The 26,568-nt window shown below is 48.4% G+C and overlaps 3 protein-coding genes and 2 gene segments (V, D, J or C); all 5 read left to right on the top strand.

The window, feature by feature from the left end:
* Window positions 1–26,568, top strand: part of LOC104674945 — a 381,543-nt gene that overhangs the window by 308,092 nt on the left and 46,883 nt on the right.
* Window positions 1–26,568, top strand: part of LOC104674944 — a 340,994-nt gene that overhangs the window by 276,734 nt on the left and 37,692 nt on the right.
* LOC104674903 (trypsin-1-like) lies at window positions 751–4,385 on the top strand. Its single transcript, XM_030932092.1, has 5 exons — window positions 751–828; window positions 1,856–2,015; window positions 3,071–3,324; window positions 3,725–3,861; window positions 4,177–4,385. Exons 1-5 carry the CDS (start codon window positions 789–791, stop codon window positions 4,327–4,329), a joined length of 744 nt encoding a protein of 247 aa, XP_030787952.1. The 5' UTR covers window positions 751–788; the 3' UTR covers window positions 4,330–4,385.
* On the top strand, window positions 11,321–14,955 carry LOC104670402 (trypsin-1-like). Its single transcript, XM_030932093.1, has 5 exons — window positions 11,321–11,398; window positions 12,426–12,585; window positions 13,641–13,894; window positions 14,295–14,431; window positions 14,747–14,955. The coding sequence occupies exons 1-5, from the start codon at window positions 11,359–11,361 to the stop codon at window positions 14,897–14,899; spliced, it is 744 nt and encodes a 247-aa protein (XP_030787953.1). The 5' UTR covers window positions 11,321–11,358; the 3' UTR covers window positions 14,900–14,955.
* On the top strand, window positions 21,929–25,505 carry LOC115898217 (trypsin-1-like). The gene is given in 6 exon segments (XM_030932094.1): window positions 21,929–21,968; window positions 22,996–23,043; window positions 23,046–23,154; window positions 24,209–24,462; window positions 24,862–24,998; window positions 25,299–25,505. Coding segments are annotated over 6 exon segments (741 nt in total). The 3' UTR covers window positions 25,452–25,505.

The raw sequence follows: 26,568 nt of genomic DNA, 5'->3' as shown, positions 1-26,568 counted from the left end.
AGAACTTATGACAGGATGCACATGAGACAGACAAATGTCTTCACATTGAAGAAGGGGAGGAGTGTGCCATTGGTTTTCCATCCTCCAGATGCACTGAGCAAGTTCCTAACTAACCTGTGCCCCTCCTTCTTTGCAACACTTCCGATCCTTAAGCCTTGGTAGGAAAGAGAGCCATCTGGAAGCCCAGAATCCTATGAAATGCGAGTCTCCCTTCTCCTTATCCCTTAGTGTTGGAATTCTTGTTCCCAAAGTCTTGGATTTGACATGCCCACACCCTGACGGGAGAGAAGCATCTTCACTTTCACAGGAATGAGCCTTAGATAAGACTTTGCTCCTCTCTTGGGGGCTCCAGGACACTGAAAAGCCAAGCTTGCTACCAACGCTTGTCCTTCATTAAGAACATTAAATACATCCCCAATAGATAAAAGGATTCCTAAATAACGAGGTCATTCTCCCTCCTTCTAAGCCTCATCTCCTGGGCCTAGGAAAGCCCAGCTCTGTGATCCGGGACTTGGCTTTCCCTGTCTTTCATATCCCACCATGCTTGCAGGAAACAGCCAATCACCCTCTCTGCTCTCAGAAGGCAAGTTTCCTTATCACTTTTAAATCACAAACCCACAGAGTGGCCAAACATAGCCAAGCTGATGCAAGACCCTGGGAAGGGGAAAGCTGCAGGTGTGTTTGTGCTGGAAGGAGCGGTGACCTTCACCTCACAGACACCTCCTCTCCTGATCCTCGGGAGGTATAAAGATGGGTCCTCCACCACCAGTCAGGCACTTTCTACCACCATGAATCCACTCCTGATCCTTACCTTTGTGGGAGCTGCTGGTGAGTATCACGCCCTGCCTCAGGCTCCACGCACACCATTTCCTGGCAGGCACATGCCCTTCCATTCTTGCTACCTCTGCCCTTTTGACTGTGCTCTGATATTCTATTTCTTCCATATGGCATCTCTACTTCCCATCCTGTCTGGGCTGTCTTTAAGGCCCTCCTGTTTCAACTTCTCCCTGATTTCACTCCCACCACTCTCATTCATCTCTATCCGAGCTGTGGTTGGAAAAGCTAGGAAAGGAGGTCAGGTGGGGCAGGACCACGAAATGAAGCAGCAGGCTTCAGACTTGGCTCCGACAGCACCACAAGAGCACCACTAGAGCTGCTCTTAACCTCGAATGCACCTGGGGAGGTTGAAAAATTACTCATGCCAGAGACTCAGCTCTAGACATTCTAACTTCATTTATCTGGGGTGCAGATTGTGTTCTGGGCTTTTAAGCATCCCAGGTGATTCTTAATATTTCCAGGTATACAGCCAAAGTTAAGAATTGTTATACTATTGGCCAATAACAACATCCACCCTTGTTCTCTCGAAGTGAACCTGGGGGCTGCCCTAAACGCGGCCCTAACTGCACAGATCTGAGCTATGGGGGAAGCGGGTCATGGCAAGTGTCCACAGCCCAGGGTCCAAGCTTGGCCAAAGTATCCTGACAATCCAGGACTCAAATAGCCAGGAGAAGCTCAAACAGCTCATGAATAAAAGAGAGAAGCACTCAGTGGGTGAGGCAACCACATGCCAACTCCTATCCCACTGAAAGCATTGTGAGGATATTCCTTGTGACCTCAGCCTGGTGACCCCAGCAGAGGTCTGAGCCCCCACTGGGTACCTTGCTACGTGCCCTGGAGACACAGAGACTTGGGAGACACATCCAGTGATGCTCACCAAGGGTGGCTGCGCTCCCTCCCTTGCCTAGCCTCACTGTGCTTGTGAACCATTTCTAATTAGAAGGAAGCAACTGCAGGCTGGGAGCAGCACCCCTAACATGCTACTGACTTGCCTTCTCCCTTCCCGTCTCCACTCCAGTTGCTGCCCCCTTTGACGATGATGACAAGATCGTTGGGGGCTACACCTGTGGGAAGAATTCTGTCCCCTACCAGGTGTCCCTGAATTCTGGCTACCACTTCTGTGGTGGCTCCCTCATTAACAAACAGTGGGTGGTGTCAGCAGCTCACTGCTACAAGACGTAAGTGTGGGGCCCCCGATGGCAAAGCTCCCAGCCAGGCTGCCTGGTGGAGCATGGCTTCAGCCCAGAGAAATACTGAGGTTGGGTAAGATGGATGGGAGAGATGGTGGAGAAGAAAACTTGTTGGCAGCAGCTGACTGTCCAGAGCAGAGAGTGAACACAAGACAGAAACCTCTCACACCCAGGCAAATCCATGAAACAGCAAGGGTTGTGGTCATAAAAGCAGGCAGGGATGATCTTGGTGTGGTCAGAGCTAGTGAGAAAAGCAGGCAAGTACCTTTTGCTGGTTAGCTACACATTAAAGCCACCTAAGAAAGAGTTCAAAAATACTAATGCCTGTGTCCCATCCCAGGGTGATTAACTCAAAATTTTCAGAAAGAGGGTGTGAATATCTCAGTATATAACACTCTACTTCTGGTAACTGTAGAGTGCACAGACAGAGCTGAGAAACTCTGCCTAGACAAAGAACTCTCAAACCTGAGTATGCACCAGAAACACCTGCAGGCTTGTTAAGGCAGAAATCACTGGGTTCCACCCCCAAGGTTCTGATCAGTAGGTGGGGGTAAGGACCAAGAATGTACATTTCTAACAAGTTCCCAGGAGATGCTAATGCTATGGCTAAGCTTGCATTAGATTACACAGAAGGGTGGTGCTCACCAGGCCAAAAAGGGAGGGAGGAACAGGCACCATGCGCAGTTAGCACAGGTCTGGGGTGAAGAATGCTGGGAAAACTACAAGGAGCTCCTTGTGCCCACAGTGCTAGTGACTGTAGAGATTGTGGGAAAGAGACTGGGAAGGCTGGTTGCGTAGCAGCCTTCGGTGGGATCCCTTTGACTCTTCCCAACCCTACTACCACCAACCTCTGAAGCAGAAAGGTCCTGGGTCTCACGCCTGCACTGACCCACATCCCTCTACTGCCCATGTGATATGGCTACACAGCCCACCTGATCCCTCCAGAGCTGTCCATGAGCAGGGAGCTTAAGGACCCTGGGGAAGGTGGGATGGGTGTCCCGGCTGTGAGAGAAGGTCTTCACCATGCCTTGCCTGTCCATCAGCCGCATCCAGGTGAGACTGGGAGAGCACAACATTGAAGTCCAGGAGGGGAATGAGCAGTTCATCAATGCAGCCAAGATCATCCGCCACCCCAATTATAACAGCAATACTCTGAACAATGACATCCTGCTGATCAAGCTCTCCTCAGCTGCCGTCATCAATGCCCGCGTGTCCACGATCTCTCTTCCTACCGCCGCTCCAGCTGCTGGTGCCAAGTGCCTCATCTCTGGCTGGGGCAACACTCTGAGCTCTGGTGGTGAGTGGCATCCTTTGTCCTTCTACTTCCCTCCATCCTCACAATTTCCAGAATGAAGCATGCCCCTTGACTTAAATCCTCTCGCCTCCAGGGTTAAGACGCATTTCTAGTGCCCATAATACACAGGCTCTGCACAGGGCACCAGAGGATGTAAAGTCTCAAGGACTTGACTCCTAAAATCAAAAGACAGGACAAATGGAGAACTTGCAATGACCACGTCTTGGAGGGTTTCAACAGTGATCATTCTGGAAACTAAAACCAGAATCCCTTTCCAGGACTTATGTTTTGGAGTCCTCCCCAGAGGCAATGTTCCTCTTCAATGTTCCATCGTAGATTATTGTCTCTTTCTAAAGCCTGACCCACATTTCGACTTTCTTTGATCTCTTCCTGATCCTCACAGCCGACTACCCAGATGAGCTGCAGTGCCTGGAAGCTCCTGTGCTGACCCAGGCTAAGTGTGAAGCCTCCTACCCTGGAAAGATTACCAGCAACATGTTCTGTGCCGGCTTCCTTGAGGGAGGCAAGGATTCTTGCCAGGTGATTTGGACAACCCTTCCCATGCTGAGGCTCCCACTGATACCCAGGCCCCACCCGAGAAAAAGATTTGAACTCCCAAGGTGGTGGGGCTAAGGATGCTCCCTGCAGTGCCCCCAGTGAGAAGTCAGGAAGGCTCCCTGTCTTCCTGACTTCTTGGGCTGCATGCTGTCTGCTTAGGAAGAACAGAGAATGGGCCACCGTGAGAAGGACGTGGAGCCACAGAGCTAGCTGGAAAGGGGTCTTTTAAGGTTCAGAGTAAATATAGCTATATTCCTCCTCCATCTCTCCATACAACTTGTACCTTCTTCACCCCAGGGTGACTCTGGTGGCCCTCTGGTCTGCAATGGACAGCTCCAAGGCATTGTCTCCTGGGGCAATGGCTGTGCCCAGAAGAACAAGCCTGGAGTCTACACCAAGGTCTACAACTATTTGACCTGGATTAAGAACACCATAGCTGCCAACAGCTAAAGCCCCCGGTCCCTCTGCAGTCTCTATACCAATAAAATGACCCTGTTCTCACTGTGTCTGTGCCTGTTCCCTCACACTCCTTCACACTGGAAAGCATCCTCCAATCTCAGGTCAGACACGACAGTCCCCCTTAAAGGTAAGCAGAGCCCCCAGCTCCCAAAATGTGTTCCATGGTACACTAGATTAGCACACACAAAGAGATGGAATCCAAAAATAAGAAGCTTGGGAGAAAGGGGGGCACTGTTTTCTAGAGAAAAGTGTGTTTCAGAAAGGTGGTCTTTGGCGGGGGGTATTGATTTTTATTTGGGCTTCTCACAGTGGTTAGAGCTACTCTGTCTTCAGAACAATCACAGCACAGAAAATGTGTCAGCATCTTCAAGGTGGCCCAAAACATCGGACCAGCTGAATCTTATTGCTAACATACAACAACGACAAATGCCATTGGTGATGACGTGCCTCTACCAAGAATGTGTCAGCAACAAACCCTGTACAAAGCCCCCCTTCCCATTCACCTGGAAAATCAGACTCAAGTAAATCTCCATGGCCCCCTAACTCTTCCCTCAATTCCCTCATTCCATCTCTGTGAGCAGCTAGAGAGATGTCCGGCCTACCACAGCGGGAGCCTGACTGTGACTTGGGAATCAAGGCCAACTCTGCACTCTTCATTTTCGTCTTCTTTGCCTTTGGGGTAGGGCACTGCAGTGAATCCCACAGCCAACACCAGCTCCCCACTCTGACCAGGGAAGGAAACTAGAGAGGTTCAGGATTCACCCATTTGATCAATTAACTGAGGAAGGATTCCTTTTCATAAAACTTGCTTGCCATTGAAACACTTCAAGTGAGTGATTTGGAACTCTTTTAAAAAGGTGGAAGGAAAGACATCTGAAGGCTGTGACACTATCCAGCCACTCTGACCACACATTGGCTGGCTTGCAACCACTGGACACAGCAGAGGGAGGCAGGGCCCGTGGCACCTGTGGCACCTGCAAAACCTCCTCCTGACAATTCTGAGAGGACCCATATTCGGGCTGTAGCTTGTCAAGGTTGTCACTGATGATCCAAGCAAGCTTTTCTTTAAAATTTCACCTTCACCTTCTGTCCCAAGTGCTTGTGGACACCCCAGAGTGCTGGTACCAAGGGCCAAGAACAGCCAAGGGAGACAGACAAGTTCAGAGCATACTTCCAGTTACAGGGAACAGAGGACAGGTTTCCAAGTGTCCACGGAGGAGCACGCAAACCACAGTGATGAGTAGAGTAAAACCTCTACATGGAGCACAGCATTCCTGGCAAGCACAGGGGACCGCAGTCCACATGCTGTGGAATACACCCAAGTATACATCAGACACTTGTTTGGTAAACAGTAAATGTGTCAGATCAATTACCTTAAGAGGGTCACCTGTGCTCCACATGTGTGATTCATGTGAGGAGACGGCTACCACTTACTACGTTCAGAGGAAAACAGGGCTCAGCGCTCACACACAATGGACAGATACACACGGTTTACCCAGAAAGTCACTGCATAAAAACATTAGTTTGTTCAACACGGATTTGGTTTTTATGGAATCCAAACGCAGACCCTAGTTCACCTTGCAGCCTTGAGTTTGTCTGCTTATGGAGAAATATATACAGTAGACAGATAGAGAAGAAACTTACACTTTTTCCCTTTCTTACCATAATGTCAGTGTCCCATCTGAATGTCATCATCACTCAAGAGTCAAGGGAAGAACCAAAGGCTTCATATAAACAGGACTGGGCGGGGAGTGTTAGTTTCCACTCTTTTCTGTCTCCATTCAGATCATTCCTATCAAAGCCCAGCTGGTTACCTGAGCCAAGAGACAGACATAAGGATCCCAATGGCCTCCAGACGCCTGCTTCCACCTCCTACCTGGGCCACGTAGACTCTTTACACAGGAGAGTGAGCCACCCCACTCAGAAGAGTTGTCAGCAGAAACAGGGCATGAAAATCACAGATAACCATGGGATTTCTTCCAAGTGATCAGTGTAAAATAAACCACCACCAACAACAACAAAAACACCTAACAAGCAAAAAAATGCTTATTCAAAATCCAAGACAAAATACTGAGTGAGAGGCAGGTTATGTGGTTGCATGTTCTCAGGCCACACAGCTTTCCAAGTCCATTTGCTCACAAGGAACCGTGAGATGTGAAGGTCCCAGAGCGTGTGGTCGGGATGGAGGCTGGTACTGTTCACCTGTGGGTCCAGACAATAGGGCAAAGAAGCAGAAAGCTGCAACTCTGTCCACCACCACGGCTTATGCCCTCCTTCCCACAGAGACTCTGAAGAGCCCCCACCTCAGCCTTCACACAAAACATCTCCTTCTGAATCACCACAGCCAGGCTGGAATGCCGTGGCGTGGTCTCTCCTCACTACAGCCTCTGCCTCCTGGGTTTAAGTGACTCAGCCTCCCAAGTACCTGGGATTACAGGCACCTGCCACCATGACCAGCTAATTTTTTTTTTGTATTCTTGGTAGAAACAGGGTTTCACCATATTGGCCAGGTTGGTTTTGTTGTCCTGACCTCCAGTAATCCAAAGTGTTGGGATTACAGGCATGAGCCCCTGCTACTGGCCCAGGACCCATTTAAAAAAAATAATAATTTCTACTTTTATTTTAGATTCAGGGGGTACATGTGCAGGTTCGTTACATGGGTATATTGTGTGATGTTGAGGTTTGGGGCACAAATGATCTCATCACTCAGGCAGTGAGCATAGTGCCCAATAGGTAGTTTTTCACCCTTTCCACCCTCCTTCTCTCTTCCCTCTAATAGTTGCAGTGTCTACTCTTCCCATCTTTATACTCATGTATACCCAATGCTCAGCTCGCACTTATAGATGAGAACGTGATATTTGGTTTTCCGTTCCTATGTTAATTTGCTTAGGATTATGGTCTCCAGCTCCAACCATATTGCTGCAAATAACATGATTTCATTCTTTTCATGGCTGCATAGTATTCCACGGTGTATATGTACCACATTTCCTTTCTCCAGTCTACCGCTGATGGCCACCTAGGTTGATTCCATGGCTTTGCTATGGTGAATAATGCTGTTACCGATATGCAAGAGCAAGTCTTTTTGGCAGAACAATTATTTTCCTTTGGGTAAATGCCCAGTAAAGGAATGCTGAGTGGAATCATAGTTCTGTTTTAAATTATTTCAGAAATCTCCAAAGTGCTTTCTGCATTACTTTTTCCATGAACTAATTTACACTCGGGCCAACAGTGTACACACGTTCCCTATCCTCTGCAGCCTCAACAGCATCTTCCATTTTTTTGACATTTTAATAATAGTCACCCTGCAGCCAAGCTTTTTCAAGGCCAATGTGGGGAAGAGCCACAAGCCTCCCTTTTCCCGAACAGAATCATTGCCTGCACACTGGTAGAGTTCTTGAATTCATCTGTCTTTCGTTGTTTGGTTTTCATAGAAAAACCAAAGGTAAAGTAGTATGACATTCCACACCTCAACCAGTTTGTAGCCCCCAGAGCCTGCTGGGAAGGGTCCCTCAAGCATGCATGATCTTGTCACCTAGAATTTGAGAGATCAAGAAGCCCGATAGCAACCAACCATACAACTGCCCATCAGTGCCCATCCTGTCACGGGATTAGCTCAATTCTGGCTCTGCAGACACTGGCAGCCACAGGTCACAAACCCTGGGTCTCTGTGGGCCTCCCTCATCACCCAGGGCCACAATGGGCTGCCTGTCCTAGGCAGAGACACAGCAACATTCTCTTAAACTGAAATGAAGCATAAATTCCCTTCACCAATAATCATCTGAGGGCACAATCCTTGCCTCCTTCCTTGGAGATTTTAAAACACACATCAATCTGACCCAAACAAGTAGGTGAGATCTAATTTTAAATGGGGGAAAATTGGGATGAATTGCAGTATCAGAAAAAAATCCCAAGTGTTTTTGTGTGGGGACAGGCATCCACATCCCGAACGGTACCAGCAGATAGGGAAAAATGCAGGAGAGGAGAAGAGAATAAAAGGGCGACAAAGTGGCTGAAAGTCATTGAAAGCTTCTCTCGTGGTTCTTTCTGGTTCTGGTTGCTTTTCCAAGGTCTTGAATGCAGGCAGGGCCAGCACTGGTTGGGAGCTGCTGCTCTGGGAGATGGGAGAGTCACTTCACCTCCAGAAAGCTCATGTGATCATCTGTAAAATGGGGAATCCCATAAGTGGTTGTGATGATAAAGTGAAAAAAACATTCTTAACTTATATGAGTTACATGCTGTATAGGAAGTTACGTGCTATATAGTAAGCACACAGAAATGATTCAGTGTTATCATAATTGAAGGACAGTGGCTTGGTGTGCTAAGCACTAAACACAAGCCAGAAAGATGTCTTAGAGAAGTAGACAAAGAAATCTCTAGTTCAGAGTGAACAGTACCAAGAATGCCATATCCTCCAAATTGAGCATGGGTAGCTGGATCTGAGCCTATCCTACACATGTGAGTCTACAATATGAGGTAAAGGTCTCCACCTATAGCTATCTGCTCTGCCTGTAAGGTCATTCCTTTTGAAGAAAGCTGACCTCAGACTATACTGTGATCATTTAAGGAAGAGTGCAAAATACAGAGAAGGCTAGTCTTCAAGCTCTAGATACAGAAAATCCTCATATTCTTAGGTGTTCCGTTTCAGACGCAGAGTCAGAGACACAAGCACTGATCCAAAAATCCCCTTTTCCAAAACAATTTTCCATCTTCTACCAAGGTTCGCATCCCTGTTTAGTGCACACTAGTGTCTACGGTTGCTAGAGCAAGAGTCTCTCCTTATCCTCTAAGGCAGGAGTTCTGTGAAGACCCCATGACAAGGGGAAAAAATGAAACAACATGCTTAGGGACAATACAGGAAAAGCCCATATTATCAATGCTCCAAAACCAGGCTACCTCAGGCTTGGCCAGTTATTCATGAGCAGAGAGCTGTGTCATCTACATGGTAGTCATGGCCTAGATGGGTCTGGAACTATGGCAAGGTAAGGCTCTGACACATGGTGCCAGGAGAAAGATGAATTCAATCATCTATTTCTGCCAGGAAGAACAGCAACAGGAAGGAATCAGATGTACAGTTGGTCCTCTGGGGACCTCTGTCTTGATCCTCAATAAATCTCCTTTTAGATGCCACCTGCAGCAATTCCCACACTTCACAATGCACTCCATGGCTTGTTGGCCTTACGATCAGCTCTGGCAAGTTCTGTATTCTTGGGCAAGACAGAATCCTTCTGAACCTCATTGTCTTCCTCTATAAATGGAAATAAGTTCGCTCTGCACATATCACAAATAGCATGTTTGTGGGAAGTTCAACTGTGAAACTCAGCATAAATGAAAAGCAATGTACCACTGTTGCTTATATGAAAACTCTTGTAAAGTAGTCAGACACCATGCACCATCTAAGGTTAGCAGTGTTATGTATGAGCGCATCAGTGATTAGAGAAGGTACGGGGTGGAGAGGGGGTCTCCGAGCAGTGGGTCTCCTGGCTGTGGGAAAGCTAGCTTGGCAGCCATGCCAGGAGCTAAACCTGAAGGATCTCTGTGTGTCCTCTGAACTCCACCGGCCCCAATTTGGCATTTTTTCCAACTCTCTCTGGTTTCCATTTGCTTCCTCCCTCTAGCCCCCAGCCATGTCCAATTTCAACACCAAGTTTCTGAGCTTTGCTCATTTTGTTCACTGTCTCCAGAACATCCCTGCTTCTTTTACCTTTCAAACAACTCAACCTTGAACTCTGCTCACTCCTGCCCATCACAAACCTGAGCTCAGACTTGCTGAGAACGGAAAGCACCCTCATAAGGAAGCTCCTTCTTCCCTTACATCGTTAGACTTCAGCAGAGACAGCATCTCTATCTCCACACTGCTCTGGCCAAGTTGTGCCTTAGTCAATTACTCAACTGTGTCTTAGTAGCCTTGGTAGGGCCCACATCAAGGTATTCTCTGGGAAGATTCACTTTGTACTGAGCCCAGCATAATCTCACTGCATCTAAGACAGAAAATTCTAGACTCACCCCTCCACATCTTTCTTACTGAACCCAATATGAGACCCATTTACCATGTGCTCAAATCTCTACCTACTGCTGATTCTCAGATCAGATCATAACCCAGATTTACTGTGGTCCAAACTCTGACATCTGACAGGGGCTTGTCATTCTGGTTCAGGCTGTCAGCCCAAAGCAGGTGGGTCAGTTTGTATCACCCTGGGTGCAGGTTGCCAGGGCACCAGTAAGGCTGCATTAAAAGAACCTATGACAGGATGCACATGACACAGAAAATGTCTTCACATTGAAGAAGGGGAGGATATGCCATTGGTTTTCCATCCTCCAGATGCACTGAGTAAGTTCCTACATAACGTGTGCCCCCTTCTTCTTTGCAACACTTCCCATCCTTAAGTCTTGGTAGGAAGGAGAGCCATCTGGAAGCCCAGAATCCAATGGAATGGGAGTCTCCCTTCCCCTTATCCCTTAGTGTTGGAATTCTTGTGCCCAAAGTCTTGGATTTGACATGCCCGCACCCTGACTGGAGAGAAGCATCTTCATTTTCACAGGAATGAGCCTTAGATAAGACTTTCCTCCACTCTTTGGGGCTCCCGGACACTGAAAAGCTAAGCTTGTTACCAACGCTTGTCCTTCCTTAAGTACATTAAATACATTCCCAATAGTTAAAAGGATTCCTAAACAGGCAGGCCATTCTCCCTCCTTCTAAGCCTCATCTCCGCAGCCTAAGAACCCCCAGTTCCGTGATCCGCGGCTTGGTTTTCCCTGTCTTCCCCATCCCAGCATCTTTCTAGGAAACAGCCAGTCTCCCTCTCTGCTCTCAGAAGGCAAGTTTCCTTATCACTTTTAAATCACAAACCCACAGAGTGGCCAAACATAGCCAAGCTGATGCAAGACCCTGGGAAGGGGAAAGCTGCAGGTGTGTTTGTGCTGGAAGGAGCGGTGACCTTCACCTCACAGACACCTCCTCTCCTGATCCTCGGGAGGTATAAAGATGGGTCCTCCACCACCAGTCAGGCACTTTCTACCACCATGAATCCACTCCTGATCCTTACCTTTGTGGGAGCTGCTGGTGAGTATCATGCCCTGCCTCAGGCTCCACGCACACCATTTCCTGGCAGGCACATGCCCTTCCATTCTTGCTACCTCTCCCCTTTTGACTGTGCTCTGATATTCTATTTCTTCCATATGGCATCTCTACTTCCCATCCTGTCTGGGCTGTCTTTAAGGCTCTCCTGTTTCAACTTCTCCCTGATTTCACTCCCACCACTCTCATTCATCTCTATCCGAGCTGTGGTTGGAAAAGCTAGGAAAGGAGGTCAGGTGGGGCAGGACCACGAAATGAAGCAGCAGGCTTCAGACTTGGCTCCGACAGCACCACAAGAGCACCACTAGAGCTGCTCTTAACCTCGAATGCACCTGGGGAGGTTGAAAAATTACTCATGCCAGAGACTCAGCTCTAGACATTCTAACTTCATTTGTCTGGGGTGCAGCTTGTGTTCTGGGCTTTTAAGCATCCCAGGTGATTCTTAATATTTCCAGGCATACAGCCAAAGTTAAGAATTGTTATACTATTGGCCAATAACAACATCCACCCTTGTTCTCTCGAAGTGAACCTGGGGGCTGCCCTAAACGCGGCCCTAACTGCACAGATCTGAGCTATGGGGGAAGCGGGTCATGGCAAGTGTCCACAGCCCAGGGTCCAAGCTTGGCCAAAGTATCCTGACAATCCAGGACTCAAATAGCCAGGAGAAGCTCAAACAGCTCATGAATAAAAGAGAGAAGCACTCAGTGGGTGAGGCAACCACATGCCAACTCCTATCCCACTGAAAGCATTGTGAGGATATTCCTTGTGACCTCAGCCTGGTGACCCCAGCAGAGGTCTGAGCCCCCACTGGGTACCTTGCTACATGCCCTGGAGACACAGAGACTTGGGAGACACATCCAGTGATGCTCACCAAGGGTGGCTGCGCTCCCTCCCTTGCCTAGCCTCACTGTGCTTGTGAACCATTTCTAATTAGAAGGAAGCAACTGCAGGCTGGGAGCAGCACCCCTAACATGCTACTGACTTGCCTTCTCCCTTCCCGTCTCCACTCCAGTTGCTGCCCCCTTTGACGATGATGACAAGATCGTTGGGGGCTACACCTGTGGGAAGAATTCTGTCCCCTACCAGGTGTCCCTGAATTCTGGCTACCACTTCTGTGGTGGCTCCCTCATTAACAAACAGTGGGTGGTGTCAGCAGCTCACTGCTACAAGACGTAAGTGTGGGGCCCCCGACGGCAAAGCTCCCAGCCAGGCTGCCTGGTGGAGCATGGCTTCAGCCCAGAGAAATACTGAGGTTGGGTAAGATGGATGGGAGAGATGGTGGAGAAGAAAACTTGTTGGCAGCAGCTGACTGTCCAGAGCAGAGAGTGAACACAAGACAGAAACCTCTCACACCCAGGCAAATCCATGAAACAGCAAGGGTTGTGGTCATAAAAGCAGGCAGGGATGATCTTGGTGTGGTCAGAGCTAGTGAGAAAAGCAGGCAAGTACCTTTTGCTGGTTAGCTACACATTAAAGCCACCTAAGAAAGAGTTCAAAAATACTAATGCCTGTGTCCCATCCCAGGGTGATTAACTCAAAATTTTCAGAAAGAGGGTGTGAATATCTCAGTATATAACACTCTACTTCTGGTAACTGTAGAGTGCATAGACAGAGCTGAGAAACTCTGCCTAGACAAAGAACTCTCAAACCTGAGTATGCACCAGAAACACCTGCAGGTTTGTTAAGGCAGAAATCACTGGGTTCCACCCCCAAGGTTCTGATCAGTAGGTGGGGGTAAGGACCAAGAATGTACATTTCTAACAAGTTCCCAGGAGATGCTAATGCTATGGCTAAGCTTGCATTAGATTACACAGAAGGGTGGTGCTCACCAGGCCAAAAAGGGAGGGAGGAACAGGCACCATGCGCAGTTAGCACAGGTCTGGGGTGAAGAATGCTGGGAAAACTACAAGGAGCTCCTTGTGCCCACAGTGCTAGTGACTGTAGAGATTGTGGGAAAGAGACTGGGAAGGCTGGTTGCGTAGCAGCCTTCGGTGGGATCCCTTTGACTCTTCCCAACCCTACTACCACCAACCTCTGAAGCAGAAAGGTCCTGGGTCTCACGCCTGCACTGACCCACATCCCTCTACTGCCCATGTGATATGGCTACACAGCCCACCTGATCCCTCCAGAGCTGTCCATGAGCAGGGAGCTTAAGGACCCTGGGGAAGGTGGGATGGGTGTCCCGGCTGTGAGAGAAGGTCTTCACCATGCCTTGCCTGTCCATCAGCCGCATCCAGGTGAGACTGGGAGAGCACAACATTGAAGTCCAGGAGGGGAATGAGCAGTTCATCAATGCAGCCAAGATCATCCGCCACCCCAATTATAACAGCAATACTCTGAACAATGACATCCTGCTGATCAAGCTCTCCTCAGCTGCCGTCATCAATGCCCGCGTGTCCACGATCTCTCTTCCTACCGCCGCTCCAGCTGCTGGTGCCAAGTGCCTCATCTCTGGCTGGGGCAACACTCTGAGCTCTGGTGGTGAGTGGCATCCTTTGTCCTTCTACTTCCCTCCATCCTCACAATTTCCAGAATGAAGCATGCCCCTTGACTTAAATCCTCTCGCCTCCAGGGTTAAGACGCATTTCTAGTGCCCATAATACACAGGCTCTGCACAGGGCACCAGAGGATGTAAAGTCTCAAGGACTTGACTCCTAAAATCAAAAGACAGGACAAATGGAGAACTTGCAATGACCACGTCTTGGAGGGTTTCAACAGTGATCATTCTGGAAACTAAAACCAGAATCCCTTTCCAGGACTTATGTTTTGGAGTCCTCCCCAGAGGCAATGTTCCTCTTCAATGTTCCATCGTAGATTATTGTCTCTTTCTAAAGCCTGACCCACATTTCGACTTTCTTTGATCTCTTCCTGATCCTCACAGCCGACTACCCAGATGAGCTGCAGTGCCTGGAAGCTCCTGTGCTGACCCAGGCTAAGTGTGAAGCCTCCTACCCTGGAAAGATTACCAGCAACATGTTCTGTGCCGGCTTCCTTGAGGGAGGCAAGGATTCTTGCCAGGTGATTTGGACAACCCTTCCCATGCTGAGGCTCCCACTGATACCCAGGCCCCACCCGAGAAAAAGATTTGAACTCCCAAGGTGGTGGGGCTAAGGATGCTCCCTGCAGTGCCCCCAGTGAGAAGTCAGGAAGGCTCCCTGTCTTCCTGACTTCTTGGGCTGCATGCTGTCTGCTTAGGAAGAACAGAGAATGGGCCACCGTGAGAAGGACGTGGAGCCACAGAGCTAGCTGGAAAGGGGTCTTTTAAGGTTCAGAGTAAATATAGCTATATTCCTCCTCCATCTCTCCATACAACTTGTACCTTCTTCACCCCAGGGTGACTCTGGTGGCCCTCTGGTCTGCAATGGACAGCTCCAAGGCATTGTCTCCTGGGGCAATGGCTGTGCCCAGAAGAACAAGCCTGGAGTCTACACCAAGGTCTACAACTATTTGACCTGGATTAAGAACACCATAGCTGCCAACAGCTAAAGCCCCCGGTCCCTCTGCAGTCTCTATACCAATAAAATGACCCTGTTCTCACTGTGTCTGTGCCTGTTCCCTCACACTCCTTCACACTGGAAAGCATCCTCCAATCTCAGGTCAGACACGACAGTCCCCCTTAAAGGTAAGCAGAGCCCCCAGCTCCCAAAATGTGTTCCATGGTACACTAGATTAGCACACACAAAGAGATGGAATCCAAAAATAAGAAGCTTGGGAGAAAGGGGGGCACTGTTTTCTAGAGAAAAGTGTGTTTCAGAAAGGTGGTCTTTGGCGGGGGGTATTGATTTTTATTTGGGCTTCTCACAGTGGTTAGAGCTACTCTGTCTTCAGAACAATCACAGCACAGAAAATGTGTCAGCATCTTCAAGGTGGCCCAAAACATCGGACCAGCTGAATCTTATTGCTAACATACAACAACGACAAATGCCATTGGTGATGACGTGCCTCTACCAAGAATGTGTCAGCAACAAACCCTGTACAAAGCCCCCCTTCCCATTCACCTGGAAAATCAGACTCAAGTAAATCTCCATGGCCCCCTAACTCTTCCCTCAATTCCCTCATTCCATCTCTGTGAGCAGCTAGAGAGATGTCCGGCCTACCACAGCGGGAGCCTGACTGTGACTTGGGAATCAAGGCCAACTCTGCACTCTTCATTTTCGTCTTCTTTGCCTTTGGGGTAGGGCACTGCAGTGAATCCCACAGCCAACACCAGCTCCCCACTCTGACCAGGGAAGGAAACTAGAGAGGTTCAGGATTCACCCATTTGATCAATTAACTGAGGAAGGATTCCTTTTCATAAAACTTGCTTGCCATTGAAACACTTCAAGTGAGTGATTTGGAACTCTTTTAAAAAGGTGGAAGGAAAGACATCTGAAGGCTGTGACACTATCCAGCCACTCTGACCACACATTGGCTGGCTTGCAACCACTGGACACAGCAGAGGGAGGCAGGGCCCGTGGCACCTGTGGCACCTGCAAAACCTCCTCCTGACAATTCTGAGAGGACCCATATTCGGGCTGTAGCTTGTCAAGGTTGTCACTGATGATCCAAGCAAGCTTTTCTTTAAAATTTCACCTTCACCTTCTGTCCCAAGTGCTTGTGGACACCCCAGAGTGCTGGTACCAAGGGCCAAGAACAGCCAAGGGAGACAGACAAGTTCAGAGCATACTTCCAGTTACAGGGAACAGAGGACAGGTTTCCAAGTGTCCACGGAGGAGCATGCAAACCACAGTGATGAGTAGAGTAAAACCTCTACATGGAGCACAGCATTCCTGGCAAGCACAGGGGACCGCAGTCCACATGCTGTGGAATACACCCAAGTATACATCAGACACTTGTTTGGTAAACAGTAAATGTGTCAGATCAATTACCTTAAGAGGGTCACCTGTGCTCCACATGTGTGATTCATGTGAGGAGACGGCTACCACTTACTACGTTCAGAGGAAAACAGGGCTCAGCGCTCACACACAATGGACAGATACACACGGTTTACCCAGAAAGTCACTGCATAAAAACATTAGTTTGTTCAACACGGATTTGGTTTTTATGGAATCCAAACGCAGACCCTAGTTCACCTTGCAGCCTTGAGTTTGTCTGCTTATGGAGAAATATATACAGTAGACAGATAGAGAAGAAACTTACACTTTTTCCCTTTCTTACCATAATGTCAGTGTCCCATCTGAATGTCATCATCACTCAAGAGTCAAGGGAAGAACCAAAGGCTTCATATAAACAGGACTGGGCGGGGAGTGTTAGTTTCCACTCTTTTCTGTCTCCATTCAGATCATTCCTATCAAAGCCCAGCTGGTTACCTGAGCCAAGAGACAGACATAAGGATCCCAATGGCCTCCAGACGCCTGCTTCCACCTCCTACCTGGGCCACGTAGACTCTTTACACAGGAGAGTGAGCCACCCCACTCAGAAGAGTTGTCAGCAGAAACAGGGCATGAAAATCACAGATAACCATGGGATTTCTTCCAAGTGATCAGTGTAAAATAAACCACCACCAACAACAACAAAAACACCTAACAAGCAAAAAAATGCTTATTCAAAATCCAAGACAAAATACTGAGTGAGAGGCAGGTTATGTGGTTGCATGTTCTCAGGCCACACAGCTTTCCAAGTCCATTTGCTCACAAGGAACCGTGAGATGTGAAGGTCCCAGAGCGTGTGGTCGGGATGGAGGCTGGTACTGTTCACCTGTGGGTCCAGACAATAGGGCAAAGAAGCAGAAAGCTGCAACTCTGTCCACCACCACGGCTTATGCCCTCCTTCCCACAGAGACTCTGAAGAGCCCCCACCTCAGCCTTCACACAAAACATCTCCTTCTGAATCACCACAGCCAGGCTGGAATGCCGTGGCGTGGTCTCTCCTCACTACAGCCTCTGCCTCCTGGGTTTAAGTGACTCAGCCTCCCAAGTACCTGGGATTACAGGCACCTGCCACCATGACCAGCTAATTTTTTTTTTGTATTCTTGGTAGAAACAGGGTTTCACCATATTGGCCAGGTTGGTTTTGTTGTCCTGACCTCCAGTAATCCAAAGTGTTGGGATTACAGGCATGAGCCCCTGCTACTGGCCCAGGACCCATTTAAAAAAAATAATAATTTCTACTTTTATTTTAGATTCAGGGGGTACATGTGCAGGTTCGTTACATGGGTATATTGTGTGATGTTGAGGTTTGGGGCACAAATGATCTCATCACTCAGGCAGTGAGCATAGTGCCCAATAGGTAGTTTTTCACCCTTTCCACCCTCCTTCTCTCTTCCCTCTAATAGTTGCAGTGTCTACTCTTCCCATCTTTATACTCATGTATACCCAATGCTCAGCTCGCACTTATAGATGAGAACATGATATTTGGTTTTCCGTTCCTATGTTAATTTGCTTAGGATTATGGTCTCCAGCTCCAACCATATTGCTGCAAATAACATGATTTCATTCTTTTCATGGCTGCATAGTATTCCACGGTGTATATGTACCACATTTCCTTTCTCCAGTCTACCGCTGATGGCCACCTAGGTTGATTCCATGGCTTTGCTATGGTGAATAATGCTGTTACCAATATGCAAGAGCAAGTCTTTTTGGCAGAACAATTATTTTCCTTTGGGTAAATGCCCAGTAAAGGAATGCTGAGTGGAATCATAGTTCTGTTTTAAATTATTTCAGAAATCTCCAAAGTGCTTTCTGCATTACTTTTTCCATGAACTAATTTACACTCGGGCCAACAGTGTACACACGTTCCCTATCCTCTGCAGCCTCAACAGCATCTTCCATTTTTTTGACATTTTAATAATAGTCACCCTGCAGCCAAGCTTTTTCAAGGCCAATGTGGGGAAGAGCCACAAGCCTCCCTTTTCCCAAACAGAATCATTGCCTGCACACTGGTAGAGTTCTTGAATTCATCTGTCTTTCGTTGTTTGGTTTTCATAGAAAAACCAAAGGTAAAGTAGTATGACATTCCACACCTCAACCAGTTTGTAGCCCCCAGAGCCTGCTGGGAAGGGTCCCTCAAGCATGCATGATCTTGTCACCTAGAATTTGAGAGATCAAGAAGCCCGATAGCAACCAACCATACAACTGCCCATCAGTGCCCATCCTGTCACGGGATTAGCTCAATTCTGGCTCTGCAGACACTGGCAGCCACAGGTCACAAACCCTGGGTCTCTGTGGGCCTCCCTCATCACCCAGGGCCACAATGGGCTGCCTGTCCTAGGCAGAGACACAGCAACATTCTCTTAAACTGAAATGAAGCATAAATTCCCTTCACCAATAATCATCTGAGGGCACAATCCTTGCCTCCTTCCTTAGAGATTTTAAAACACACATCAATCTGACCCAAACAAGTAGGTGAGATCTAATTTTAAATGGGGGAAAATTGGGATGAATTGCAGTATCAGAAAAAAATCCCAAGTGTTTTTGTGTGGGGACAGGCATCCACATCCCGAACGGTACCAGCAGATAGGGAAAAATGCAGGAGAGGAGAAGAGAATAAAAGGGCGACAAAGTGGCTGAAAGTCATTGAAAGCTTCTCTCGTGGTTCTTTCTGGTTCTGGTTGCTTTTCCAAGGTCTTGAATGCAGGCAGGGCCAGCACTGGTTGGGAGCTGCTGCTCTGGGAGATGGGAGAGTCACTTCACCTCCAGAAAGCTCATGTGATCATCTGTAAAAGGGGGAATCCCATAAGTGGTTGTGATGATAAAGTGAAAAAAACATTCTTAACTTATATGAGTTACATGCTGTATAGGAAGTTACGTGCTATATAGTAAGCACACAGAAATGATTCAGTGTTATCATAATTGAAGGACAGTGGCTTGGTGTGCTAAGCACTAAACACAAGCCAGAAAGATGTCTTAGAGAAGTAGACAAAGAAATCTCTAGTTCAGAGTGAACAGTACCAAGAATGCCATATCCTCCAAATTGAGCATGGGTAGCTGGATCTGAGCCTATCCTACACATGTGAGTCTACAATATGAGGTAAAGGTCTCCACCTATAGCTATCTGCTCTGCCTGTAAGGTCATTCCTTTTGAAGAAAGCTGACCTCAGACTATACTGTGATCATTTAAGGAAGAGTGCAAAATACAGAGAAGGCTAGTCTTCAAGCTCTAGATACAGAAAATCCTCATATTCTTAGGTGTTCCGTTTCAGACGCAGAGTCAGAGACACAAGCACTGATCCAAAAATCCCCTTTTCCAAAACAATTTTCCATCTTCTACCAAGGTTCGCATCCCTGTTTAGTGCACACTAGTGTCTACGGTTGCTAGAGCAAGAGTCTCTCCTTATCCTCTAAGGCAGGAGTTCTGTGAAGACCCCATGACAAGGGGAAAAAATGAAACAACATGCTTAGGGACAATACAGGAAAAGCCCATATTATCAATGCTCCAAAACCAGGCTACCTCAGGCTTGGCCAGTTATTCATGAGCAGAGAGCTGTGTCATCTACATGGTAGTCATGGCCTAGATGGGTCTGGAACTATGGCAAGGTAAGGCTCTGACACATGGTGCCAGGAGAAAGATGAATTCAATCATCTATTTCTGCCAGGAAGAACAGCAACAGGAAGGAATCAGATGTACAGTTGGTCCTCTGGGGACCTCTGTCTTGATCCTCAATAAATCTCCTTTTAGATGCCACCTGCAGCAATTCCCACACTTCACAATGCACTCCATGGCTTGTTGGCCTTACGATCAGCTCTGGCAAGTTCTGTATTCTTGGGCAAGACAGAATCCTTCTGAACCTCATTGTCTTCCTCTATAAATGGAAATAAGTTCGCTCTGCACATATCACAAATAGCATGTTTGTGGGAAGTTCAACTGTGAAACTCAGCATAAATGAAAAGCAATGTACCACTGTTGCTTATATGAAAACTCTTGTAAAGTAGTCAGACACCATGCACCATCTAAGGTTAGCAGTGTTATGTATGAGCGCATCAGTGATTAGAGAAGGTACGGGGTGGAGAGGGGGTCTCCGAGCAGTGGGTCTCCTGGCTGTGGGAAAGCTAGCTTGGCAGCCATGCCAGGAGCTAAACCTGAAGGATCTCTGTGTGTCCTCTGAACTCCACCGGCCCCAATTTGGCATTTTTTCCAACTCTCTCTGGTTTCCATTTGCTTCCTCCCTCTAGCCCCCAGCCATGTCCAATTTCAACACCAAGTTTCTGAGCTTTGCTCATTTTGTTCACTGTCTCCAGAACATCCCTGCTTCTTTTACCTTTCAAACAACTCAACCTTGAACTCTGCTCACTCCTGCCCATCACAAACCTGAGCTCAGACTTGCTGAGAACGGAAAGCACCCTCATAAGGAAGCTCCTTCTTCCCTTACATCGTTAGACTTCAGCAGAGACAGCATCTCTATCTCCACACTGCTCTGGCCAAGTTGTGCCTTAGTCAATTACTCAACTGTGTCTTAGTAGCCTTGGTAGGGCCCACATCGAGGTATTCTCTGGGAAGATTCACTTTGTACTGAGCCCAGCATAATCTCACTGCATCTAAGACAGAAAATTCTAGACTCACCCCTCCACATCTTTCTTACTGAACCCAATATGAGACCCATTTACCATGTGCTCAAATCTCTACCTACTGCTGATTCTCAGATCAGATCATAACCCAGATTTACTGTGGTCCAAACTCTGACATCTGACAGGGGCTTGTCATTCTGGTTCAGGCTGTCAGCCCAAAGCAGGTGGGTCAGTTTGTATCACCCTGGGTGCAGGTTGCCAGGGCACCAGTAAGGCTGCATTAAAAGAACCTATGACAGGATGCACATGACACAGAAAATGTCTTCACATTGAAGAAGGGGAGGATATGCCATTGGTTTTCCATCCTCCAGATGCACTGAGTAAGTTCCTACATAACGTGTGCCCCCTTCTTCTTTGCAACACTTCCCATCCTTAAGTCTTGGTAGGAAGGAGAGCCATCTGGAAGCCCAGAATCCAATGGAATGGGAGTCTCCCTTCCCCTTATCCCTTAGTGTTGGAATTCTTGTGCCCAAAGTCTTGGATTTGACATGCCCGCACCCTGACTGGAGAGAAGCATCTTCATTTTCACAGGAATGAGCCTTAGATAAGACTTTCCTCCACTCTTTGGGGCTCCCGGACACTGAAAAGCTAAGCTTGTTACCAACGCTTGTCCTTCCTTAAGTACATTAAATACATTCCCAATAGTTAAAAGGATTCCTAAACAGGCAGGCCATTCTCCCTCCTTCTAAGCCTCATCTCCGCAGCCTAAGAACCCCCAGTTCCGTGATCCGCGGCTTGGTTTTCCCTGTCTTCCCCATCCCAGCATCTTTCTAGGAAACAGCCAGTCTCCCTCTCTGCTCTCAGAAGGCAAGTTTCCTTATCACTTTTAAATCACAAACCCACAGAGTGGCCAAACATAGCCAAGCTGATGCAAGACCCTGGGAAGGGGAAAGCTGCAGGTGTGTTTGTGCTGGAAGGAGCGGTGACCTTCACCTCACAGACACCTCCTCTCCTGATCCTCGGGAGGTATAAAGATGGGTCCTCCACCACCAGTCAGGCACTTTCTACCACCATGAATCCACTCCTGATCCTTACCTTTGTGGGAGCTGCTGGTGAGTATCATGCCCTGCCTCAGGCTCCACGCACACCATTTCCTGGCAGGCACATGCCCTTCCATTCTTGCTACCTCTCCCCTTTTGACTGTGCTCTGATATTCTATTTCTTCCATATGGCATCTCTACTTCCCATCCTGTCTGGGCTGTCTTTAAGGCTCTCCTGTTTCAACTTCTCCCTGATTTCACTCCCACCACTCTCATTCATCTCTATCCGAGCTGTGGTTGGAAAAGCTAGGAAAGGAGGTCAGGTGGGGCAGGACCACGAAATGAAGCAGCAGGCTTCAGACTTGGCTCCGACAGCACCACAAGAGCACCACTAGAGCTGCTCTTAACCTCGAATGCACCTGGGGAGGTTGAAAAATTACTCATGCCAGAGACTCAGCTCTAGACATTCTAACTTCATTTGTCTGGGGTGCAGCTTGTGTTCTGGGCTTTTAAGCATCCCAGGTGATTCTTAATATTTCCAGGCATACAGCCAAAGTTAAGAATTGTTATACTATTGGCCAATAACAACATCCACCCTTGTTCTCTCGAAGTGAACCTGGGGGCTGCCCTAAACGCGGCCCTAACTGCACAGATCTGAGCTATGGGGGAAGCGGGTCATGGCAAGTGTCCACAGCCCAGGGTCCAAGCTTGGCCAAAGTATCCTGACAATCCAGGACTCAAATAGCCAGGAGAAGCTCAAACAGCTCATGAATAAAAGAGAGAAGCACTCAGTGGGTGAGGCAACCACATGCCAACTCCTATCCCACTGAAAGCATTGTGAGGATATTCCTTGTGACCTCAGCCTGGTGACCCCAGCAGAGGTCTGAGCCCCCACTGGGTACCTTGCTACATGCCCTGGAGACACAGAGACTTGGGAGACACATCCAGTGATGCTCACCAAGGGTGGCTGCGCTCCCTCCCTTGCCTAGCCTCACTGTGCTTGTGAACCATTTCTAATTAGAAGGAAGCAACTGCAGGCTGGGAGCAGCACCCCTAAAATGCTACTGACTTGCCTTCTCCCTTCCCGTCTCCACTCCAGTTGCTGCCCCCTTTGACGATGATGACAAGATCGTTGGGGGCTACACCTGTGGGAGAATTCTGTCCCCTACCAGGTGTCCCTGAATTCTGGCTACCACTTCTGTGGTGGCTCCCTCATTAACAAACAGTGGGTGGTGTCAGCAGCTCACTGCTACAAGACGTAAGTGTGGGGCCCCCGACGGCAAAGCTCCCAGCCAGGCTGCCTGGTGGAGCATGGCTTCAGCCCAGAGAAATACTGAGGTTGGGTAAGATGGATGGGAGAGATGGTGGAGAAGAAAACTTGTTGGCAGCAGCTGACTGTCCAGAGCAGAGAGTGAACACAAGACAGAAACCTCTCACACCCAGGCAAATCCATGAAACAGCAAGGGTTGTGGTCATAAAAGCAGGCAGGGATGATCTTGGTGTGGTCAGAGCTAGTGAGAAAAGCAGGCAAGTACCTTTTGCTGGTTAGCTACACATTAAAGCCACCTAAGAAAGAGTTCAAAAATACTAATGCCTGTGTCCCATCCCAGGGTGATTAACTCAAAATTTTCAGAAAGAGGGTGTGAATATCTCAGTATATAACACTCTACTTCTGGTAACTGTAGAGTGCATAGACAGAGCTGAGAAACTCTGCCTAGACAAAGAACTCTCAAACCTGAGTATGCACCAGAAACACCTGCAGGCTTGTTAAGGCAGAAATCACTGGGTTCCACCCCCAAGGTTCTGATCAGTAGGTGGGGGTAAGGACCAAGAATGTACATTTCTAACAAGTTCCCAGGAGATGCTAATGCTATGGCTAAGCTTGCATTAGATTACACAGAAGGGTGGTGCTCACCAGGCCAAAAAGGGAGGGAGGAACAGGCACCATGCGCAGTTAGCACAGGTCTGGGGTGAAGAATGCTGGGAAAACTACAAGGAGCTCCTTGTGCCCACAGTGCTAGTGACTGTAGAGATTGTGGGAAAGAGACTGGGAAGGCTGGTTGCATAGCAGCCTTCGGTGGGATCCCTTTGACTCTTCCCAACCCTACTACCACCAACCTCTGAAGCAGAAAGGTCCTGGGTCTCACGCCTGCACTGACCCACATCCCTCTACTGCCCATGTGATATGCTACACAGCCCACCTGATCCCTCCAGAGCTGTCCATGAGCAGGGAGCTTAAGGACCCTGGAGAAGGTGGGATGGGTGTCCCGGCTGTGAGAGAAGGTCTTCACCATGCCTTGCCTGTCCATCAGCCGCATCCAGGTGAGACTGGGAGAGCACAACATTGAAGTCCAGGAGGGGAATGAGCAGTTCATCAATGCAGCCAAGATCATCCGCCACCCCAATTATAACAGCAATACTCTGAACAATGACATCCTGCTGATCAAGCTCTCCTCAGCTGCCGTCATCAATGCCCGCGTGTCCACGATCTCTCTTCCTACCGCCGCTCCAGCTGCTGGTGCCAAGTGCCTCATCTCTGGCTGGGGCAACACTCTGAGCTCTGGTGGTGAGTGGCATCCTTTGTCCTTCTACTTCCCTCCATCCTCACAATTTCCAGAATGAAGCATGCCCCTTGACTTAAATCCTCTCGCCTCCAGGGTTAAGACGCATTTCTAGTGCCCATAATACACAGGCTCTGCACAGGGCACCAGAGGATGTAAAGTCTCAAGGACTTGACTCCTAAAATCAAAAGACAGGACAAATGGAGAACTTGCAATGACCACGTCTTGGAGGGTTTCAACAGTGATCATTCTGGAAACTAAAACCAGAATCCCTTTCCAGGACTTATGTTTTGGAGTCCTCCCCAGAGGCAATGTTCCTCTTCAATGTTCCATCGTAGATTATTGTCTCTTTCTAAGCCTGACCCACATTTCGACTTTCTTTGATCTCTTCCTGATCCTCACAGCCGACTACCCAGATGAGCTGCAGTGCCTGGAAGCTCCTGTGCTGACCCAGGCTAAGTGTGAAGCCTCCTACCCTGGAAGGATTACCAGCAACATGTTCTGTGCTGGCTTCCTTGAGGGAGGCAAGGATTCCTGCCAGGTGATTTGGATAACCCTTCCCATGCTGAGGCTCCCACTGATACCCAGGCCCCACCCGAGAAAAAGATTTGAACTCCCAAGGTGGTGGGGCTAAGGATGCTCCCTGCAGTGCCCCCAGTGAGAAGTCAGGAAAGCTCCCTTGGGCTGCATGCTGTCTGCTTAGGAAGAACAGAGAATGGGCCACCGTGAGAAGGACGTGGAGCCACAGAGCTGGCTGGAAAGGGGTCTTTTAAGGTTCAGAGTAAATATAGTTATATTCTTCCTCCATCTCTCTATACAACTTGTACCTTCTTCACCCCAGGGTGACTCTGGTGGCCCTGTGGTCTGCAATGGACAGCTCCAAGGCATTGTCTCCTGGGGTGATGGCTGTGCCCAGAAGAACAAGCCTGGAGTCTACACCAAGGTCTACAACTATTTGACCTGGATTAAGAACACCATAGCTTCCAACAGTTAAAGCCTCGGTCCTCTGCAGTCTCTATACCAATAAAATGAGCCTGTTCTCACTGTGTCTGTGTCTGCTCTCTCACACTCCTTCACACTGGAAAGCGTCCTCCAATCTCAGGTCAGACAGGACAGTCCCCCTTAAAGGTAAGCAGAGCCCCCGGCTCCCAAAATGTGTTCCATGGTACACTAGATTAGCACTCACAAAGAGATGGAATCCAAAAATTAGAAGCTTGGGAGAAAGGGGGCACTGGTTTCTAGAGAAAAGTGTGTTTCAGAAAGGTGGTCTTTGGCGGGGAGTATTCATTTCTATGTGGGTTCTCACAGTGGTTAGAGCTACTCTGCCTTCAGCACAATCACAGCACAGAAAATGTATCAGCATCTTTGAGGCGGCCCAAAAAATCTGACCAGCTGAATCTTATTGCTAACATACACCAATAATGACAAATGCTGTTGGTGACGATGTGCCTCTCCCAGGAAAGTGTTGGCACCAAGCCCTGGACCAAGCCCTCCCTTCTCATTGACCTGAAAAATCAGACTCAAGTAAATCTCCCTGGCCCCCTAACTCTTCCCTCAATTCCCTCGTTCCATCTCTGTGAGCAGCTAGAGAGATGTCCGGCCTACCATAGCGGGAGCCTGACTGTGACTTGGGAATCAAGGCCAACTCTGCACTCTTCATTTTCGTCTTCTTTGCCTTTGGGGTGGGACGCTGCAGGGAATCCCACAGCCAACACCAGCTCCCCACTCTGACCAGGGAAAGAAACTAGAGAGGGTCAGGATTCACCCATTTGATCAATTAACTGAGGAAGGATTCCTTTTCATAAAACTTGCTTGCTTTTGAGACACTTCAAGTGAGTCATTTGGGACTCTTTAAAAAAGGTAGAAGGAAAGACATCTGAAAGCTGTGACACCATCCAGCCACTCTGGCCACACGTTGGCTGGCTTGCAACCACTGGACACAGCAGAGGGAGGCAGGGCCCGTGGCACCTGTGGCACCTGCAAAACCTCCTCCTGACAATTCTGAGAAGGCCCATATTCGGGCCGTAGCTTGTCAAGGTTGTCATTGAAGATCCAAGCAAGCTTCTCTTTAAAATTCTACCTTCACCTTCTGTCCCAAGTGCTTGTGGACA

This window comes from Rhinopithecus roxellana, chromosome 6 (genome assembly GCF_007565055.1).
Source record: "Rhinopithecus roxellana isolate Shanxi Qingling chromosome 6, ASM756505v1, whole genome shotgun sequence".
NCBI classification, from domain to species: Eukaryota; Metazoa; Chordata; class Mammalia; order Primates; family Cercopithecidae; genus Rhinopithecus; species Rhinopithecus roxellana.
The sequence above is the reverse complement of the archived record's forward strand: the minus strand, read 5'-3'. Positions and strand labels throughout refer to the sequence as shown.

What these genes read in the sequence shown, in the direction of transcription:
- LOC104674903 (XM_030932092.1), top strand. Translation starts at nt 789, where the DNA reads ATGAATCCACTCCTGATCCTTACCTTTGTGGGAGCTGCTG. An exon ending in CAACACTCTGAGCTCTGGTG is followed by an intron (nt 3,325 to 3,724) that starts GTGAGTGGCATC and finishes TGATCCTCACAG; the next exon opens with CCGACTACCCAGATGAGCTG. An exon ending in GAGGCAAGGATTCTTGCCAG is followed by an intron (nt 3,862 to 4,176) that starts GTGATTTGGACA and finishes TCTTCACCCCAG; the next exon opens with GGTGACTCTGGTGGCCCTCT.
- LOC104670402 (XM_030932093.1), top strand. Translation starts at nt 11,359, where the DNA reads ATGAATCCACTCCTGATCCTTACCTTTGTGGGAGCTGCTG. An exon ending in TACCTTTGTGGGAGCTGCTG is followed by an intron (nt 11,399 to 12,425) that starts GTGAGTATCATG and finishes TCTCCACTCCAG; the next exon opens with TTGCTGCCCCCTTTGACGAT. An exon ending in GCAGCTCACTGCTACAAGAC is followed by an intron (nt 12,586 to 13,640) that starts GTAAGTGTGGGG and finishes CCTGTCCATCAG; the next exon opens with CCGCATCCAGGTGAGACTGG.